This window comes from Teleopsis dalmanni, chromosome 1 (assembly GCF_002237135.1).
Source record: "Teleopsis dalmanni isolate 2A chromosome 1, ASM223713v2, whole genome shotgun sequence".
NCBI classification, from domain to species: domain Eukaryota; kingdom Metazoa; phylum Arthropoda; class Insecta; order Diptera; family Diopsidae; genus Teleopsis; species Teleopsis dalmanni.
The window spans coordinates 131684826-131706598 of record NC_051846.1 but is presented as its reverse complement, the minus strand read 5'-3'; the positions used below and the strand labels follow the sequence as shown (position 1 = coordinate 131706598).

The 21773-nt window shown below is 36.5% G+C and overlaps 1 protein-coding gene across 1 annotated transcript in view; it reads left to right on the top strand.

Moving 5' to 3' along the window:
* Nucleotides 1–16437: 16437 nt before the first annotated feature.
* Nucleotides 16438–21773, top strand: part of LOC119666148 — a 6862-nt gene continuing 1526 nt past the window's right edge. The window contains exons 1-2 of the mRNA XM_038075431.1: nucleotides 16438–17938; nucleotides 18037–21750. Of these exons, the coding sequence (XP_037931359.1) occupies nucleotides 16438–17938; nucleotides 18037–21750 (5215 nt within the window). The remainder of the gene's footprint in view (nucleotides 17939–18036; nucleotides 21751–21773) is intronic.

Below are 21773 nucleotides of genomic sequence, written 5' to 3'. Positions count from 1 at the left end.
TTACTTAAAATCTAAATTGACAATAACATATTTGTTGTATGTCAGATTGGCATACAAAAGAAGGTGCATAATATTAACATTATTATTTATATAAATGCTTCAATAATTAATTTTCTGTAATTCAAAACACTTTTCATAAAATTATACAGTTTATAAATATTGCTACCGTTTAATAAGATTTTCACTTCTTCTTCAGACAGAAGTGCTTTATCAAAAAAACTACGCCTATGTTCTCTGAAAATTGGACATAAACCAATAATATGACATATATTTTCTATTTCATGACGATTACATATAGAACAATCACGATCAGATGTATTAAACGCTCTACCGTTCAGATTAAAAAGACCGCCTCTACATTTAAAAAGTAGGCTGGATATGTGCTGAGTGTTTTCGAATGCATAATGTCATATTGTAGCTGTGGGTACATGTCATGAGATCCCGACCTAGCATTCGTTACAAAAGAATCGTGTTCCCTCCGTTCATATAAAGTTATAATATTTTTGTGCAATAATTTAAGGTCCATTCTCCTAGAACTGGTTATTGAAACACCCAGTTCTAAACACATATTTTCCCAATCTTTGGCCCAATATATACCTTTACTAATTATAAGTTCCGCTAATATTCGAGGAAGCCTTGTGGGGGGAGATTAAGAATTTTTCTTACATATGCGAAATGTATTTGTATTGTGTCTAAGAACTGCGTCGGTAAACCCGTTTCTAAGTGGAGCATATAGTTGGGGGTGTTAGTGGGTAGAAATAGTATCTTTTTTATAAAAAATCTAAAAAGTTTTTCCACTTGATCATTGTGTTTGTAACCCCAAATGTGGGCACCGTAAAATACAATCGAATGTGCTGCCGAGTAAAAAATTTTCAATTTATTTTTAAAAGTTATTTTAGGATTAGACAAATACTTTGCCCATGTCGAGTTAATTGCACTTTTACCTAAGGAGAGTGTAGAAGTCAAATGTTTATTGTATTAAAGGTTATACGTAATTAATATTCCGAGATATTTATATTCATTGACAATTTTTACTTGCCTTGCCCCAAATTTCCACGACAACGAATTACTTACTCTAGGACCTTTTCTGAAAATCATTATCTTAGATTTATCTAGATTCGCGATAAGACCCCATTGTGAACAATACATAAATAACTCATCTATCATAATTTGCAATACATCAGGTGAATCCGCAAGTAGAACCACATCGTCAGCATACAAAAGCACTTTTATATTAGTTGAGTTAATAGGTACTCCACCCGTTAAAAAGTCATGCAGATCATTTAAGTATAGGGAGAACAAAATCGGGCTGAGCAGACATCCTTGTTTTACACCTTGAGTAACTTTAAATGAAGAAGATATAAGATTACCGTCCCTTACGCAACTGCTGGTGTTCGAGTATAATTTCATCAGTGTGCTCAAAAACTTATGAGACAAACCTAAAGAAGCTAATTTGAAAAATAAGGCATTCCTGGGTATAGTGTCAAATGCACATGAAAAATCCACAAAAAAGGCATATGTTTTTTTATTGTTACTTAAATTTAATTGTATAATAGAGGTTAGATTAAAAATATTATCAACAGTTGAGTAAGATCTCCGGAATCTAGCTTGGTATTCATTTAATATATTATTGAGCTCAATCCAGCTATTCATACGCGAAAGTAGTAGTAGTAGTAGTAGTAGCTTTATTTTTACTTCATTTTAAAGTTATTATATTACATCGACGTTATATAATAATTATAATACATATAATTATAATAAATATACATAAAGCTTACAGCTATGGCATTTTAGCCGTCTGCCGGAAGTTTAGATCAATCTAATAGCTAATTAACTAATAACTAATTAATCCAATTTTTATAAATATTAAATAGGTATTCTTGCTTATGAGCTCAATACAACATAAAAATTAAATTAAATTACTTTAACAAAAATAATAGATTTTATATAAGTTAATTTAAAAGTCTTCATTAATAATATTTTGCCTATATTTAAATGTAGTTTTAATAAACGCCGTTAACAATCTCCAGTTGGGGCCATTCAGTAACCGTATGGTTTCATTGACATCGAGCGCGGGTTTACCGAAGTACAGCAATCTATGTTCTTTAAAAATTGGGCATTCACCTACTAAGTGTATAACATCGCCTTTCAATTTAAGGTTGCATATCGTGCACAGCGTGTCTATACTTTCATGCGGTACGTAGCACAATCGTAGGAGCTCGCCGCGGGTTTTGAAGATTGTCCTTATTGTTTCTAGGTTATATTGCTCGTGAAAGTAATTATTGACACCTAGATCATAATTCAACTTACTATATGCATCTCTCGATATACTGTTTCTTGCCGTTTCTACAAAATTTCTACGTTCTTCAATACTTAGTTTCGTTATTATATTTTTTTGCCACATTTTCCAGTTTTCATTAATACTCAAATCATTAGTTATATTTAACTCGGATGCCAGATTTGACCATTTTTCAAAAAATAATGTTTTTTCATTTATTAGGTACTGCGCTAATGTTTTTTGAATCCTATTATCTGGCGAAAGTAGTATATCAGCAAATATTTTATATATAGAGTCCAGCAATGATAATCCACGATAATTAGTAACTATATTGGGATCTCCTTTTTTAAACATGGGTTGAATTATCGATTTTAAAATCGAAGAAGGTATGACACCGTGAAGAAATATATAATTATATAGCGTAAGTAACTCGTTAAGGAAACCAATAGGAGCATTTTTGTAGAACTCATAAGGAATACTGTCGTTACCTGAAGCTTTGTTAGATTTGGTGTTTGCAAGCACAAGCTGGAGTTCACGAAATTCAAAAGGAGAATCAAGGAAAGGATTGAGAAAAGGCGGAAGACACCAAGAGATAACTGGAAGGTCGGAATTGCATGTAAGCAGGGACTCATAGTGAATACGAAAGTCTTCACATTGTAAAGAATTAGCTACTTTAAGAGGACTGTTTTTCAAATTTTTTGCTAGATTCCACCAGTCAGAAGCATTTTTAACAGTATTAAGTGCTTCAATATTTTTTAATTGCCATTGAAGTTTTTTATTACGGCAGAGATATGCATATCGAGATCTGAGTACAAAGTAAGAAGTACGATGGGTGTCCAGATTGTATTTTCGAACTAAATTAAGAAAATGAAACATATTTTTTCTAAGTTCATGACACTGGCTATCAAACCATTCATTTTTTGGGTCAAAACGCTTTTTCAAAGTCTAGTTTCCCCACGCATCGCGAACTTTTTCAAGGAACATATCCAATTTAACATCAATCTGCATGTTAGAATAATAACAAGTAGTATAATCAGAACAAGTAGTCATTTCTAGCCGTTCTCTGTATCTACCTGCCAACGCTTCTTTCCAACGCATTTTTTTCGGAACTTGTACGTTATTCGGAATTACTTCCAAACTTGATGGAAAACGGAATTCAATAAATAGCGGCATGTGATCAGAGTATGATTTGTAAAGAACATGTAAAGAGCTTATGTATCTAAGTAACTGAAATGAACAGACACAGAAATCAACAACAGTTGACCCATTTGGATCCACATATGTAAATTCTCCATCTTCATCACCTCGACACCTGCCGTTAATTATAACACCACCGATGTCCTTCAGAAAGCCTAGAAGTTTTCTTCCCTTGGTATCAAGTTTCACATCTTTTGATACTCTTCTTACCGCAATAAGTGGAGAATCAGATAATAAATTACCATCAACTACTTGATTATCTGCTACATGGGTATTTAAGTCGCCAACAATACAGTAAACGGGTTTATTAAAATCGTTTAAAAATTGTTCCAGCTTAGAAAAATCTTCCTCCCATTTTGTGCACAAGAAATGATAAATCTAAGCTCTTCAACAGTTCAGCACATAATTGAACACTTTTTACATAAAAATTGTGTAGAAAATATGGGATTTTCCTCCCAATAAAATTTTTAAAGTAACAGAATCGGGATGGTACAACAACAAGCGTTCTGAAGTTGAAAGATATGGACAAAAAAGACTTAGGAAAGACGTGTCATTCTACAACTGTCCACAGAATATTGGGATAATCATATTTAAATGGAAAAATAGCTCTAAGTATGCCTTTTGTAAATTTAAAAGGAATCAAAAGTTTGCACTAGAGCACTTAAATTTTGTGGTTTCAGCTCAGAATTGACCTTGCGCCATACATAAGATCTTCCATATTATCCAAATAAGTTTATTTTGACTTCTTCTACAAAAAATGCAGTTCTCCGAAATGCTGGACTCTTATTTAAATGATTTAGTACAAACTGCAACTTTTGAATCTATTTTTTAAATTTACAAAAGGCATATTCAGAACTATTTTTCAATTTAAATATGATTATCCTAATATTCTAATATAAAAAAACCCTTTTCAAAAAATTTTTGCCTACATCAAATAAGCTGTGAGCCACTGTATGCTTAAATTAAAAATGATAAATTCAAATATATGAGATGTTTTATTAATAATAACTATATTACATTAGGTAACAAAATAACATATTAAACAAATTAAATTAATAACTTATATATAAGTTTAATATGGAATATGGAATAATGGAATAAATACAATATGGAAAAACAAAAGAATTTGTACCTTAAACCATACATTTTTATGCCGTGATCAAACACAATCAAACACACTTGTAACGCATAAATGTGCTACCAGGTACTCCACACACAAAGCGGTTCCCAGTAGTCCGTTTGGTAAGCACATGAAAAAGGTATGCATGACATCATGTTTACAAAAGAATGTGAGAAGTCATCATACTAAAAGAATGTACTGGTAATGTATCATGTCATGCGGCTAGCTAAAAAAAAAACCCTTACTCTTCGTGAAATTAACCGAACGACAGATATTTTTTTGTCATATTTGTTATTGTTGTATTCCTTTCTATACAATTATTCGAACATGCTCAGTATTCGTGTGCATTTAAGTGCGGAGCGTTTAATTTTTCGGTGCGGATCGATTTTGTGAATTTTTGGTGTATTGCTAAATTTATTAAATTTAATAAATTAATAAACGAATATTATTTAACAAAAGAAATTTATAATATATTGTGAATTTGTGTTTAACAATATTAATTATTGTTTTGCCTTCGGAATTCCAGTGTAAGTTGAAATTTAAATTGAAAACATTTTTTTTGATTGCGCTTTATATACCTGGCGTGTTTTTTAAAAACTATATTTTTTATTTCTGTTTCAGTCTACAGTTCTGTTGCTGTTTCCAGTTTATTTACTGGAATATTTATTTATTATTTTAATAATAATTGTTATTATTTAATTATTTGTTTATATTTTAATTTAAGTTGTTAGTTATTATTTTTCATTCCGTTTTTGTGTTTTTTTTCAACAGTAGTTTATATATTTAGTTGTTTCCTAATTATTTAAATGGAAGGTTTTTCAAAAAGAAATGTTAGACGGTTATGTGCAAAAAAGAAAAGAGAACTGTTAGCATTACGCAATGTATCAGAAAACATTGATCCCAGTGTTAGTAATAGTGGTAGCTTAACGCAAGATGCAATTCAGGAGAATTTAGAATATTGCGATGATACAGGGAATACTAATAATACAATATCTGACATCAATGTAGGATTTGAACCTAAAGTCTATTTAAAAGAAAAACATACAAAAATAGCTGAATATAATATTGAAAGTGAATTTAATAATAATAAATTAACATTGGAAGAACGATTAACCAGAATTGAAGAATCTGTGGGAAAAATTTCTCAAAATCAGGACACGATACTCAAGGAGTTGAAATTAGTAAAAGGTAACATAACTAACATTACTAAATAAAATAAAATTATTTATGAGAATCCCTTTTTTTTACAGAAAGTAACATTGACGTTATAGTAAAATTCCACACACTCATGAACATGATGGAAAAGAGAAGCGATACAGCAGTTTCTGATAACTGCTTTCCCATCAAGACGTTTGAAGAATTGGGGAATATGGACGCACTTTGTGCAACTAAAAGTACTCAATATGTAAGTTCAATTTCATACAATCAAAAACTAAATATACAAAACTTTTGATTATATTTTAATTGAATTACTTCGTTCGATTTATAAATTTTTTTCTTTTTGAAACCATTTAGGCTAAATTAATAAAATCCATTATTCAACCGGAGGGAATAAAAAAAAACTTACATCGAATCATCGATCGAACGTTAGTTCTGGAGTTAAATTATGATGGAATTGGCACCAAAAAAGCATTTAAGGAATTTAAATTCTTAAATGCTTCAATATTCGGTATAATTTATAAAATTGATGTATACATATATATAAATAAATAAATAAAACTAACAACTTATTTTTCTTTACAGAAGCCTTGCAAAAAGATGGCTTTACAGAAAAGGAGTATGTTTCGGATATACGAATAGCCATAAAGAATGTTAAAGGAATTTATTATAAACAGCAGTGCAACGACCGGAAGAAGCACAGAATGGAAGAAAGCAGCAAATAGTTTTTATTTATTTATATAATATTTATAATAATATAAAAATAAATAAAAAAACAAAACAAAATTAAAATCTATAATTATAACATCAATAAATATTGCTTTTGTAATTTTATGTATTTATATGTATTTATATTAAAAAAAATTTATATTTACATAAAAAAAAACAGAAAAAATTATAATTTATAATATTGTAATTTTGATTTATTTATATTAAAGAAAAAATTAAAACAAAAAAAATTAATAATATTTTTATTTTAAAAAAAATTTAAACCAAAAAAATTTATAATCTATTGTTATGTTTATTTGTTTTTGTAATGTTTATTTATTTTTCTAATAAATTAAAACAAAAAAATATATTGTTTTTTTATTTTTTTTATAAAAATTTATTTTAGAATAAATATATGTAAAATGCAAGAGCATACATTTAACATCCTTACAACCTACTGACTTCGTAAGCTACAAAAGAAGGTGGCCACCTTCTTTGGAAGCAAGTCGTAAGGCAGAAAATGATCACCTCATATTTTGCGTGCACAAGCATCGCCCATGACGATTTAGTTTACTTTGTCATGCTTACAACATGCTTCCATCGTAAAGTGCATTTGGATTCGTAAACGAAGTTTTACGAATGTCAATTCCGTATTTCGTGCCGCATACCTTTTGCACTTTACCAAGTCATGCATGATTTCGGCGGCCAACTGCTAATAAAAGTCATGGGAATTCGGAAAGGAACTCGTCATGATGACCTGCGAAAAGTAAGCATGATGTAAGGGAAGATAGCAGGATGACGGTCCCTACTGGGTTATTATCCCAGTAGGGATAATAAGTAGTCCCTACTGGGTTATTATCCCAGTAGGGACCGTGATGCTGCTATCTTCCCTTACATCATGCTTCTTTTCGCTGGTCATCATGACGAGTTCCTTTCCGAATTCCCATGACTTTTATTAGCAGTTGGCCGCCGAAATCATGCATGACTTGGTAAAGTACAAAAGGTATGCGGCATGCAATACGGAATTGACATTCGTAAAACTTCGTTTAGGAATCAGGATGCACTTTACGATGGAAGCATGTTGTAAGCATGACAAAGTAAACCAAATCGTCATGAGCGATGCTTGTGCACGCAAAATATGAGGTGATCATTTTCTGCCTTACGACCTGCTTCTAAAAGAAGTTTATCACCTTCTTCTGTAGCTTACGAAGTCAGTAGGTTGTAAGGCTGTTACTGTTTTAAATGTATGCTCTTGCATTTTACATATATTTATTCCAAAATAAATTTTCTAAAATTTTCTAAAAAAAATAAAAAATATATATATATATTTTTGTTTTAAATTTTTAGAAAAATAAATAAAAATCACAAAAACAATATTTAATAAAGATTATAAATTTTTTTGGTTTTATTTTTTTTTTAATTTATATATTATTAATATTTTTTTGTTTTAATTTTTTTTTTAATATAAATAAATAAAAATTATTATTTTATTAAGTTATTATTAAGTTATTATAAATTATAAATTTTTTTCGTTTCAATTTTTTTTTAATATAAATATTATATAAATAAATAAAAATTACAAAAGCAAAAATTATATGCTGCTTTCTTCCATATTGTGCTTCTTCCGGTCGTTGCACTGCTGTTTATAATAAACTCCTTTTACATTCTTTATGGCTATTCGTATAACCGCATTATACTCCTTTTCTGTATAGCCATCTTTTTGCAAGGCTTCTGTAAAGAAAAATATGTTGTTAGTTTTATTTATTTATTTACATCAATTTTTTTATACCGAATATTGAAGCATTTAAGAATTTAAATTCCTTAAATGCTTTTTTGGTGCCAATTCCATCATAATTCAGGTCCAGTTCGATCGATGATTCAATATAAGTTCTTCTTTATCCTATCCTACCTATCCTTCCACCTATCCATCCAACCACCCATCCACCCATCCACCCATCCATCCATCCATCCATCCATCCATCCATCCATCCATCCACCTATCCACCCATCCATTCATCCATCCATCCACCCATCCAACCATCCATCCATCCATCCACCTATCCATCCATCCACCCATCCATCCATCCATCCATCCACCTATCCATCCACCTATCCATCCACCTATCCATCCACCTATGATTTATATTTAGCTTATTGTTTTATCTTTAAAATGATGTTTCATTTGTTTCTCTATCTGCTATACTTCAAAAGTTATAAGCCATTTAGTCGATGATTCATATGTGTCTCTATCTGCAATAGTTGAAAAGATATGAACTATTAAGTGAAGGGGTAAAATTTGTTATTTTTACTTTTGAATTATTTTTCAATTTTTTCTTGTTTTTTCGAAAACGGTTAAATCAATTGGGTTGAGGTTTTGATTTAGTCAATGATTAATTTGTGTCTTTATCTGCAGTAGTTGAAAAGATATAAGCTATTTAGTCAAGGGGTAAAATTTGGATGGATGGGTGGATGGATGGATGGTTGGATGGATGGATGGATGGATGAATGGAAAGATGGGTGGATGGACGGATGGATGGATGGATGGATGGATAAATGGAAAGATGGATGGATGAATGGAAAGATGGGTGGATGGACGGATGGATGGATGGATGGATGGATGGATGGATGGATGAATGGAAAGATGGGTGGATGGATGGATAGATGGATGGGTGGACGGATGGATGGATGGATAGATGGATGGGTGGACGGATGGATGGATGGATGGATGGATGGATGGAATAAAAAATATAACTAACAACTAAAATTAAAACATAAACAAACAATTAAATAATAACAATTATTATTAAAATAATAAATAAATATTCCAGTAAATAAACTGAAAACAGCAACAGAACTGTAGACTGAAACACAGAAACAATAAATAAAATTTTTTAAAAACACGGCAGGTATATAAAGCGCGATCAAAAAAAATTTTTTCAATTTAAATTTTAACTTACACTGGAATTCCGAACGAAAAACAATAATTATTATATTTGTGGCGACATCACACAAGAATGGTAAAAATGCCTAAACTCAGTGGCAGCACTAGAAAAAGATTAGAATACACAATATAGGATGGCAGCATAAATAGTATGCAGTAGACATTTGTAAAATCAACACACAGAATAGCGACGCTAGATTTAGTTTGCTTTAGTACATTAAAAATCCTTTTGATACTTAATTTGTTTATCTCTTTCTTGGTTCGATTCTTTCAACCGTTAGTTGTAAGTGTAAAACAATAATAAATATTAAATAAATATATACATGTGTAATGCACGCCTAAGAACAAGAAATATAGTGAATAAGAAACAATTTGTGTAAATATCATTTATACTAAAGTGGTGATCGCGAAGTAAGAGTCATTTCAATACGTTCCAAAAAAATCAAGCGCGTTGTGTGAAAAAGGTTAAGTGACGAAATCAACGTTTGCCGAACTTTATCAATTTCTATTTAATTTGAAGTTAAAACATTGAAATTAAATTTTATTTACATAAACAAAGGCTGTTATTAAAACCGTAGCTGAGAGGTAAAACTGCGAGCACTATACATAAACAACATGTCATTGCCAGTTGTCAACGAAGCCGCAGCAGTGCAGCGAGAGAACAAGTTTCCAGAAGGCAATCTGAGCCGCGTTGCAGAAATTTGATTCGCGCAAATTGAAGCGCAGTTTGCAGTCTCCGCCATATCTAACGACGTCACGAAATTCAACACCGTCGTCGCAGCGATCGAGTCCAGCGTTGTTGCTGATGTAGCTGATGCAGTTTTACACCCTCCGGCAACCGGTAAATATAGTAACTTGAAGAATCAGATTATAGAGCGGTTTGGCGAAGCTTTGCCAGTGCTTAGACCAGATCGAACAGCGGTTGAGCCGATTGGACTTTGGAGGATGCCAGCCGTCGCGAAATCAGCAGTGCTCATGCAGAAGGAGCCGAATGCGATCGCAGTCCGTAAGTCACTCCGGTTGGTGCTGGTTTCACAGCAGATTCGGAGAGCAAGCGCGCAGATGATGTCAGCCTTGCTCTTATATCTCTCAAGCAAAGCCAAAAAACTAAGCATGCCGCAATCGATGTCGAGCCGATTTGAGGGCAGCGCGATAATAGCTCGACTGCCAGTACTATATCCGACGACGTCAACCGCATTTCTTATCGACACCGGAGTGGACCTGCCTGTACTACCAAAAAAATACGGTATTAAGCGAGGTAAGTCAGTAGATTTATCATTACCCAGTTTGTTTGCTGCAAATGGCACGGGAATACGCACATACGGCACCAAAATTCTGTCGTTATCCCTTGGGTTAAGGTGCAAATTTTCATTTACATTTGTGGTGGCGGACGTAAACTATACCATAGTCGGCGTAAATTTCTTGAGGTATTACGACCTACTGGTTGACATGAAACGGAAACAGCTAGTGGACAACAAAACGTTCGTAGCAGCAAAAGGGGCGGCAGCAGTTGGGCAAGTGAACAGCATCCGAGGCAACCCTATTGCAGATGACTATAGTTCTTTGTTGAGCGAATACCGCGATCTAGCCACATTGAGCGATAACTCTCGCACGAGCGACACGCAAGTCGAACATTTCATCGAGACCACTGGCGCTCCAGCGTTCGCTCGTCCAGGACGTCTTTCTGGGATTAAATTGGAGGAAGCGAAGAAGGAGTTCGAATATTTGTTACAAAGAGGCATTTGTCAGGCGTTAAAGAATCCTTGGGCAAGCCCATTGCACATGGTTCTGAAGAACGACGGCACGTGGCGACCATGTGGCGATTATCGTATGTTGAATGCGCAAACGAAGCCGGACCGGTACCGGATCCCTTTCCTGCATGACGTGACAACCATTCTTCATGGAAAAAACATGTTTTCAAAGGTTGACTTACAGAAGGCGTACCACCAGATTCCAGTGGCAGAATGCGACATACCAAAGACGACGATTACGACTCCTTTTGGTTTATTCGAGTTCCGTTTCATGACATTTGGCCTACGAAACGCAGCCCAGACATTTCAACGGTTTATCAACTCAACCTTGGCTGGACTAGATTTTGTTTTCGCATACATCGACGACATACTGATCGCTTCTAAAGACGCCGCAGAACATCGAGTACATCTTCAAACCGTTTTCGAGCGTCTTCGCCAAGCTAGTCTGACGGTAAATTTTGCTAAGTGTGAATTTGGGCGCAGCGAGATCGAATTCTTGGGCCACTCCATCAGCTCACACGGTTTCAAGCCCCCCGAAAGCAAGGTAGCCGCAATTCCACTTCCAGCAAAAGTGAAAGAGCTACGACGTTTCCTGGGGATGATTAACTTTTATCGACCATTAGGTTAGGTTAGGTTCGGAAGGCGCCTGTTTCCAATTGTCAGCACTTCCACTCGGAGGCATATTTTGCCCATTGTGATGCCCTCAAAAAATATTGCCGAGAGAGGCGAGTTGCTAACCTTTATGATCCTTGTTGAACCATTCGGTTTTCCAGATGTAGTTGAGGAGATCCGATAAGTTTACTTTCGTTATCTCGTCCAAGCCAGCGAAAAAGCGATCTCTGAGACATTGAAGTCGCCTTGTTTGAAGTCCTGGATAGAGACATAGGAAGTGGTTGGTAGATTCTCCCTCATCTTCATCTTGGCAACTCCTACATAAACCGCTTGTTGAAACTCGCCACCGTTGGAGCATTGGTGCAATGGCACAGTGCCCCGTTTGTACTCCAGTAAGCACACGAACTGCAGATTTGCTGAAACCTAAAAGGCTTTTCGTTTTATTTTTGTCCAACCTCGGTCATAAGGTTCTAGCGACCTCACAGTCTTCGCGGTTAGTCCATAAGTTGTTTGTCACTGTGTTGGTGATTTCCTCTATAATCCTAAACAGTTCACACATTGGTGTGTGTATTGTGAGGTCGGCTTTTCTTCTATGCATTGCAGAATCTCTTCTGGCCATTTCATCTGCTAGTTCATTCCCTTCGATATTGCTATGCCCAGAAATCCAGCAAAGAAAGACCTGGTGATGTTTTATGCTCATCAGTGAGGCGCGATATTTTAATACAATCTTGGATTTAACTGTTTTAGATCCAATTGCTTTCAGCAGGGCCTGACTATCTACAAAAATCGTGATATTCGATGGACGAATTGTACTTTGTTGTATAAGGTTAGCCGCTTTTTCAATAGCATATATCTCAGCCTGAAAGACGCTGCAAGTATCAGGGAGTCGGTAGGACTGCCTTATCTGCATGTCTTTCGAGAAGATACCTGCTACCGTACCGCTCTCCATGTTTGAGCCATCTGTGTAGATGGTAACTGCAGAATTACTTGTCGCACATCCAAGCTCCCAGCTATATTTGGTTGGATAAAGAGTGGGAATTCTGGTATTGAAGTCTAGTGTTGGTGTTATGTAGTCTGTAGCGGAGTCTAGATCTGCCTTGGCTAAGCCCTGACCCCTCCTGCTAATCTCCTTCAAAATTGTACGATGTCCGTAGTTGGCTGGTTTCCACATCTTAGACTCCTGAAGTCTGAGAGCACTTTTGGCAGCACCACCTTGAATAAACACCCACAGTGGTAGAAGATGCAGTATTACATTTAAACTCTCTTGAGGCGTACTGTGTTTTTCCGATGCGGGCTAAATTACATTTTTTGTCAAACGCCTGCCACCAGACAAGAGACCCGTAGGTAATAATGGGCCTGATGATCGTCGTATACATTCCGTATACTACGTACGGTGACAATCCCCACCGCTTCCCAAAGGTCTTTTTGCAGACATGCCTCTTTGTTACAAAGAGGCATTTGTCAGGCGTTAAAGAATCCTTGGGCAAGCCCATTGCACATGGTTCTGAAGAACGACGGCACGTGGCGACCATGTGGCGATTATCGTATGTTGAATGCGCAAACGAAGCCGGACCGGTACCGGATCCCTTTCCTGCATGACGTGACAACCATTCTTCATGGAAAAAACATGTTTTCAAAGGTTGACTTACAGAAGGCGTACCACCAGATTCCAGTGGCAGAATGCGACATACCAAAGACGACGATTACGACTCCTTTTGGTTTATTCGAGTTCCGTTTCATGACATTTGGCCTACGAAACGCAGCCCAGACATTTCAACGGTTTATCAACTCAACCTTGGCTGGACTAGATTTTGTTTTCGCATACATCGACGACATACTGATCGCTTCTAAAGACGCCGCAGAACATCGAGTACATCTTCAAACCGTTTTCGAGCGTCTTCGCCAAGCTAGTCTGACGGTAAATTTTGCTAAGTGTGAATTTGGGTGCAGCGAGATCGAATTCTTGGGCCACTCCATCAGCTCACACGGTTTCAAGCCTCCCGAAAGCAAGGTAGCCGCAATTCCACTTCCAGCAACAGTGAAAGAGCTACGACGTTTCCTGGGGATGATTAACTTTTATCGACCATTAGGTTAGGTTAGGTTCGGAAGGCGCCTGTTTCCAATTGTCAGCACTTCCACTCGGAGGCATATTTTGCCCATTGTGATGCCCTCAAAAAATATTGCCGAGAGAGGCGAGTTGCTAACCTTTATGATCCTTGTTGAACCATTCGGTTTTCCAGATGTAGTTGAGGAGATCCGATAAGTTTACTTTCGTTATCTCGTCCAAGCTAGCGAAAAAGCGATCTCTGAGACATTGAAGTCGCCTTGTTTGAAGTCCTGGACAGAGACATAGGAAGTGGTTGGTAGATTCTCCCTCATCTTCATCTTGGCAACTCCTACATAAACCGCTTGTTGAAACTCGCCACCGTTGGAGCATTGGTGCAATGGCACAGTGCCCCGTTTGTACTCCAGTAAGCACACAAACTGCAGATTTGCTGAAACCTAAAAGGCTTTTCGTTTTATTTTTGTCCAACCTCGGTCATAAGGTTCTAGCGACCTCACAGTCTTCGCGGTTAGTCCATAAGTTGTTTGTCACTGTGTTGGTGATTTCCTCTATTTTCCTAAACAGTTCACACATTGGTGTGTGTATTGTGAGGTCGGCTTTTCTTCTATGCATTGCAGAACCTCTTCTGGCCATTTCATCTGCTAGTTCATTCCCTTCGATATTGCTATGCCCAGAAATCCAGCAAAGAAAGACCTGGTGATGTTTTATGCTCATCAGTGAGGCGCGATATTTTAATACAATCTTGGATTTAACTGTTTTAGATTCAATTGCTTTCAGCAGGGCCTGACTATCTACAAAAATCGTGATATTCGATGGACGAATTGTACTTTGTAGTATAAGGTTAGCCGCTTTTTCAATAGCATATATCTCAGCCTGAAAGACGCTGCAAGTATCAGGGAGTCGGTAGGACTGCCTTATCTGCATGTCTTTCGAGAAGATACCTGCTCCCGTACCGCTCTCCATGTTTGAGCCATCTGTGTAGATGGTAACTGCAGAATTACTTGTCGCACATCCAAGCTCCCAGCTATCTTTGGTTGGATAAAGAGTGGGAATTCTGGTATTGAAGTCTAGTGTTGGTGTTATGTAGTCTGTAGCGGAGTCTAGATCTGCCTTGGCTAAGCCCTGACCCCTCCTGCTAATCTCCTTCAAAATTGTACGGTGTCCGTAGTTAGCTGGTTTCCACATCTTAGACTCCTGAAGTCTGAGAGCACTTTTGGCAGCACCACCTTGAATAAACACCCACAGTGGTTGGAGATGCAGTATTACATTTAAACTCTCTTGAGGCGTACTGTGTTTTTCCGATGCGGGCTAAATTACATTTTTTGTCAAACGCCTGCCACCAGACAAGAGACCCGTAGGTAATAATGGGCCTGATGATCGTCGTATACATTCCGTATACTACGTACGGTGACAATCCCCACCGCTTCCCAAAGGTCTTTTTGCAGACATAGTATGCAGCTAGTCCTTTTCTAGTTCTCTCCTCAATATTGCTTCTCCAATTTAGTTTGGAATCATGGACGACGCCAAGATATTTGGCTTCCGAGGAAAGCTTCAATGTAATTCCATCCAATCTGAGTAAGGTGAAAGTAGGTATTTTAGTTTTCCGTGTGAACAAGACAAACTCTGCCTTAGTAGGATTAATCCCTAAACCATTGCTTTTGGCCCACCTGGAGATTTCACCAAGTGCCGATTCCATTAGGTCACTAATCGTTGACAAGTATTTGCCTGAGATTAGGATAGTAACATCATCGGCGTAGGCAACAACCTTTGTTTTCCTAGCCCTAAAGATTTGCAAGATTTCGTCAACTACCAAGAGTCAGAGAAGGGGTGATAATACTCCTCCCTGTGGGTTGCCCCTTGTAGTCCTCCTGGTCACGGAGCCTGCTCCTATATTAGCGTTGATGACTCTGCTTTCAAGCATTCTGCCAATCCATGCTACTATGAAGTTCTCGAATCCATTTCTTTTAAGCGCCTTGTAAGTTTAACAAACCTAACATATTTTAGCTCGCTTGTAGTTACACTTATGCAGCAAATAAATATTGTAAATATTAAATACATTGTTTACGTTTATAAGTTCAATAGCTTCACATATTGTATTTATGTTTATGCAGCAATATGTGAAATTTAAATTATTATTTTAGTTATCAATAATTGTAAATATTATTATGTTTAGTAAGTAATTCTATACTATATAAGGTAACAATATTGATAATAAAACTCGAGAGCGAAAACAATCGTCTTTCCTTCAAAAACAAAATTTGGTTATTGGTAGATGTGCCTTTTAACCACTATAGCAAGTAAATAAAATTTATTTACTTACTTGGCTAGCGGTTTATGTGCCTGCAAGCCTTTCGTCATAAATACCTGATTATTGGTTTATGTGCCTAATAGTCAGTGTAACGAAGTAAGAAAATACATTATTTGATATCACCTCAGATTACGTGGTAGTACATTGGTGACCCCGACGTGATTGGCAAGAGCAACTCAGTGTGTACCAGCAGCGTTTACAAAAACCTCCATTGAAAACAACTTTTTTCAACGGAAATACAATAACCATGGATCCAAAATCAATATCCACTTTAACTGACCAGCAGGATCCAAATAACCATGGATCCAAAATCAATATCCACTTTAACTGACCAGCAGGATTCAGATAAAGTGGATATTGATTCAATTGATTCAATTGGTTCAGAGATCGACAGAATCATTCGCAACTTCAAGAAGGACTCACCCAGCAGGAAAACACGTCAATATCTCGAAGATCGTAAAACAACTTTAGAACAGTTATTAGCTGACTTCAAGGCTAATGATGAGCGACTACAACAAGCCGATGTACTAGCAAGAACATCGGAATATTTCACACAAGATTACGGCATGGTAATCATAAATTTGGGTAACAAATATATCACCACAATAACTCAAGAGCTGGAAGCATTACCCCTTAAGGCTCAACCATCAACAATAAAGGGGTTGGACCTTCAGATAAATAATGATGTTGAAGCTCCTGAAATAGTATTACCTACTGGTGGTCAAGAGAATGAAATTATTCAGGCATTAGTCAACAGACGAAATGCAGTGTGTAAATCAATCAATCGTCTCATCCACAATGTGAGACAAGATAACCAGCAACAGGTACCACAATATTTTGCAGTAAAATTAGCTACGCTTACCAAGTTATGGGATCAGGCTGAAGGTTTAAATTTTACTATTCAGGAACGGCAAGACAACCCTCCTGATTGCAATCATTATCTAGCACTGGAACAGTTGGTGCAAGATACAATGGTGGAATGGACTAGTAAGTCGACCAAGATTGAGACATCAATTAGGTCAACTTATCAACCATCGGCTACTTTGCCAACAATATCTCTTCTAAAGTTCAGTGGAGATTATTTGAGTTGGCGACAATTCAGTGATCTGTTTGCACAACTGATACACAATCAAAGAATATCAGACTCACAGAAACTCTGGTATTTGAAAACCAATATTCAAGGCGAAGCTGAAGCACTCATCAAGCATTTGCAAATATCAGATGCAAATTATGAGACTGCATGGCAATTACTACAAAGTAGATATGAGAATAAAAGAGTTCTAGTATCAGCAGTTTTGCAACGTTTGACAGCTGAAAACTCTTTATATGACCATCCAACAGTCCAAGCCATTAAAAATATGCATGACACAACAAAGGAAAGTCTATGTGAACTTCATAATTTAAATATTGAAACATCAACTTGGGATCCAATTTTAGTTCACATACTACTAAAAAAGTTGGATAAAAATACACATTGCAGTTTTGAACAAACTCTTACTAACCCAAGGGAGATGCCCACAATAAAACAATTCTTAGAATTTTTAGAATTGAAATTTCAGTCACTTGAGGCTATAGGTCTACGAGACAATGCAGTATATAAACCCAACAAAAGGATAGCCGTAACTATGGTTTGTTCAGATCTATGTAAAGTTTGTAACACAGATAAACATCCGATCTACTATTGCAAAAAATTCATTGAAATGACTCCTCCTGAACGATTAAATTGGATTCAACGACAAAAACTATGTGTGAATTGTTTCAAATCCGATCATAAAGCAAAGGTTTGTGAAGCTGGATCATGTAAAAAATGTGCCAAGAAGCATAACACTTTGCTTCATTTAGAGCAACAGTCACCTAAACAGTCACCTTCAACGCTAATGAATCGCCATCCATAACAGCAACAACTAATGCAAAGGGTACTCGTAATTACGTTCTGCTAGCCACTGCAAAGGTGCGCATTATTGCAAACAATGGACGAACGTGTGATGTTCGTGCCATACTCGACTCAGGTTCTCAAGTGAACCTAGTAACCCAAAGAGTAATCAACAAGTTATCTTTAATTACCACAAATTCAAATCTATCGATCGAAGGTATTGGCCGTCAATTCGGGAACTCAAAATCTCGCGTAAATGTTGAACTGCAGGCTACTAATGGAAGCTTCAGGACGAGACTAGAGGCATTTGTATTGCCACAGAAAATATCAGCACAACCGTCACGAGACCTAGATATTTCGGATTGGCAGATCCCACAGAATGTAGAATTAGCAGACCCCAGCTTTAACAGATCTGGAAGAATTGACATGCTGATTGGTGCTGAATTCTTTCATACTCTACTTCAACCAGAACAATTGATAATAGGAAAGAATTCGCCACTGTTACAAAATTCGGTTCTAGGTTGGTTGATGGTTGGTAAGACTAAAACTACAACAGATATTAAACCAACATGCGCTATTACTACAGGAGAAGTTGGTGAAATGTCAGAAATGATAGAACGATTTTGGAAGTTAGATAACATTGAGACTGCAGAAAGGGTTTTGACTTTATCTGAGAAATGGTGTGAAAATCACTTTACAAATCATGTAAAGACAAATCACGATGGTCGTTTCATTGTACGCTTACCTTTCCGCGAAGATCCCACAACACTTGGTAGATCGCGTGAGATAGCATTCAATCGATTTTGTTCTCTGGAAAGGAAGTTACAAAGGGACCCAAATTTATACAAGGAGTACATAAAGTTCATGGATGACTACGAGTCATTAGGTCACATGGAAAAGGTTTGCCCGAAAGATGTCAAAGGAGCACAATATTTCATTCCTCATCATTGTGTCTTGAAACCTGACAGCACTACAACCAAATTGAGAGTTGTCTTTTATGCATCAGCAAAAACATCAAGCGGTTTAGCACTAAACGATATTTTGCACAAAGGTCCAACAGTGCAAAGTGATCTTTTTTCAATACTGTTGCGTTTTAGAATACACCGGTTTGTATTTACGGCTGATATTGAGAAAATGTACCGGCAAATTCAAGTACATGATGAAGATACAGCACAGCAGCTGACAATCTGGAGAAAAAGTGCTGATGATAGTATACAATATTACCGACTAAAAACGGTTACATATGGAACGAAGTCAGCCCCTTATCTTGCAACAAAATGTCTTCAACACCTTGCGAAACATAATATGACCAACTATCCGCTTGGAGCACCTGCATTACTTAATGATTTTTATGTAGATGACTGTTTAAGCGGAACTAACAGCATCATTACCGCCTTAGACACTCAACAACAACTTACGGAACTGCTCAGTAAATCAGGATTTAAGCTGAGGAAATGGTGCTCAAATAATACACGACTCCTACAAAACATTCCGATAGAAGACCAAGAAATCAACCTTGATTTAGATGACTCAGCCATAAAGCCAACAAAAACATTAGGCATTATTTGGCTCCCGAAATCAGACGAATTTTGCGGAAAGGCAGAGATGTCATCAGAGCAACCTATCACGAAGCGGATTGTGGCATCGGACTTAGCTCGAATTTTTGATCCTTTGGGAATTTTTGGCCCCATTACTGTAACAGCTAAAATATTCATGCAGGAATTGTGGCAACAAAACTATTCCTGGGATGCGGAACTGTTACCTCAGGCTCAGCTAGAATGGAAGCGTTTTAGAAATGACTTACAAACATTAAATACTGTGAAAGTACCCAGACATATTTTTAATTCGACGGTTCCCTGTTCGATTCAATTACACGTGTTTACGGATGCATCAGAGAAGGCATATGGAGCAGCTATGTACGTGCGAGCAATATATAATGATAAGACAATAACATCGAGACTATTGTGCGCCAAATCTAGAATAACACCATTAAAGAAACAGACACTTCCACGACTAGAACTCTGCGCAGCATTGCTGGGAGTCGAATTAGCAGAAAGAGTTAAACAAGATTTAAAGTATCAAAACGTGCCAACCTACTTTTGGTCCGATTCCGAAATTGTTTTGTCATGGATACTATCTTCATCTGCCTCATTGCACACATTCGTAGCAAATCGTATTAGCAAAATTCAAGAGATGTCACTTGCTGATCAATGGCATCATGTGGCGTCAAAGGATAATCCTGCTGACATCATTTCCAGAGGAATGAAAGTTAAAATGTTCAATTATTCACATATATGGTTTTTTGGTCCACTCTTCCTTCATGGAGGCAACGAATTTTGGCAACAGCCAAACCCAAAGGCATTTAACATCTCAACCGATATCGAAAGACGACAAGGACATACAGTTAACATTATCATTCAAACAACTGGTTCTGATCACATGATAAATCAAATTGATCATCGAAACTCATTCAGATACCTCCAAAGAACAATTGGTTATGTTCGCCGTGTATTTCATCGCACACAATCACCAACAAGAACACTTTCTCCAAAGGAATTACGAGATGCATTAGTCTTCATAATTAAAACTATTCAGGGCTCAGAATTTGCAAAGGAAATCTCTGACTTAAAACAATGTAAAGCAATCAACAGTTCGAGTCAACTAAATATTTTAGCACCGTTCATTGACGAACAAGGTGTACTTCGTGTTGGAGGAAGGCTTGAAGCATCAACATTGCCATATGATGCTAAACACCCAATGGTAATTCCTTACAATCACTCAATAGTGAAATTGATGTTCAAAATGAAACATGAAGAAAATTCCCATTGTGCCCCACAATTATTGCTAAGCACAATGAGACAAAACTTCTGGCCGATTAAAGGAAAGATTATGGCGCGAAACATTGTTCACACCTGTGTCATCTGTTCAAAGGCAAAACCAAAACTGATTGACCAACTCATGGGCAATTTACCGACTGATCGAGTTACTCTGACTAAACCATTTTTTACCACAGGAGTTGATTACTGTGGTCCGATATGGATTCATTATAAAATTAGAGGAAAAAGGCCAACAAAGGCATATTTAGCAGTATTTTGCTGTTTCGCGACTAAGGCTGTTCACCTAGAAGTGGTGAGTGACCTGACAACAGAGGCATTCATAGCCGCTATTCAACGTTTTATCAGCAGAAGAGGAAGATGCCAAACAATTTATAGTGACAATGCGACTAACTTTGTTGGGGCGAGAAACCAACTACAAGAGCTCCAGTCTACCACTTATTCAGAAAATGGTAAAGAAAAGATCATTAAGACCAGTAGTAACAAGGGAATTGACTTCAAATTCATTCCACCAAGAGCTCCTCATTTTGGAGGACTCTGGGAAGCTGCCGTCAAGTCAGCTAAACATTTAATGATTAAAGGAATTTTCAACGCTTCATTGACTTATGAAGAATTGACAACAGTCATAACTGAAATAGAAGCCATGTTAAATTCAAGGCCAATAACAAAAATGTCATCCGATCCAAATGATCTAACAGCGCTTACACCAGGACACTTTCTCATAGGCGAACCACTTACCACTAATGTGGATCCCTATCAAAAGGAGAGCCGAATGAGTTTATCATCACGATGGCGTCTAGTTTCTGAACTCAAACAAGAATTCTGGAGAAGATGGTCAAAGGAATATCTCAATGAACTCCAATCAAGGTACAAATGGAAACAACAAAAGGCAAATCTATGCCAAGGTGATTTAGTCATTATTAAAGAT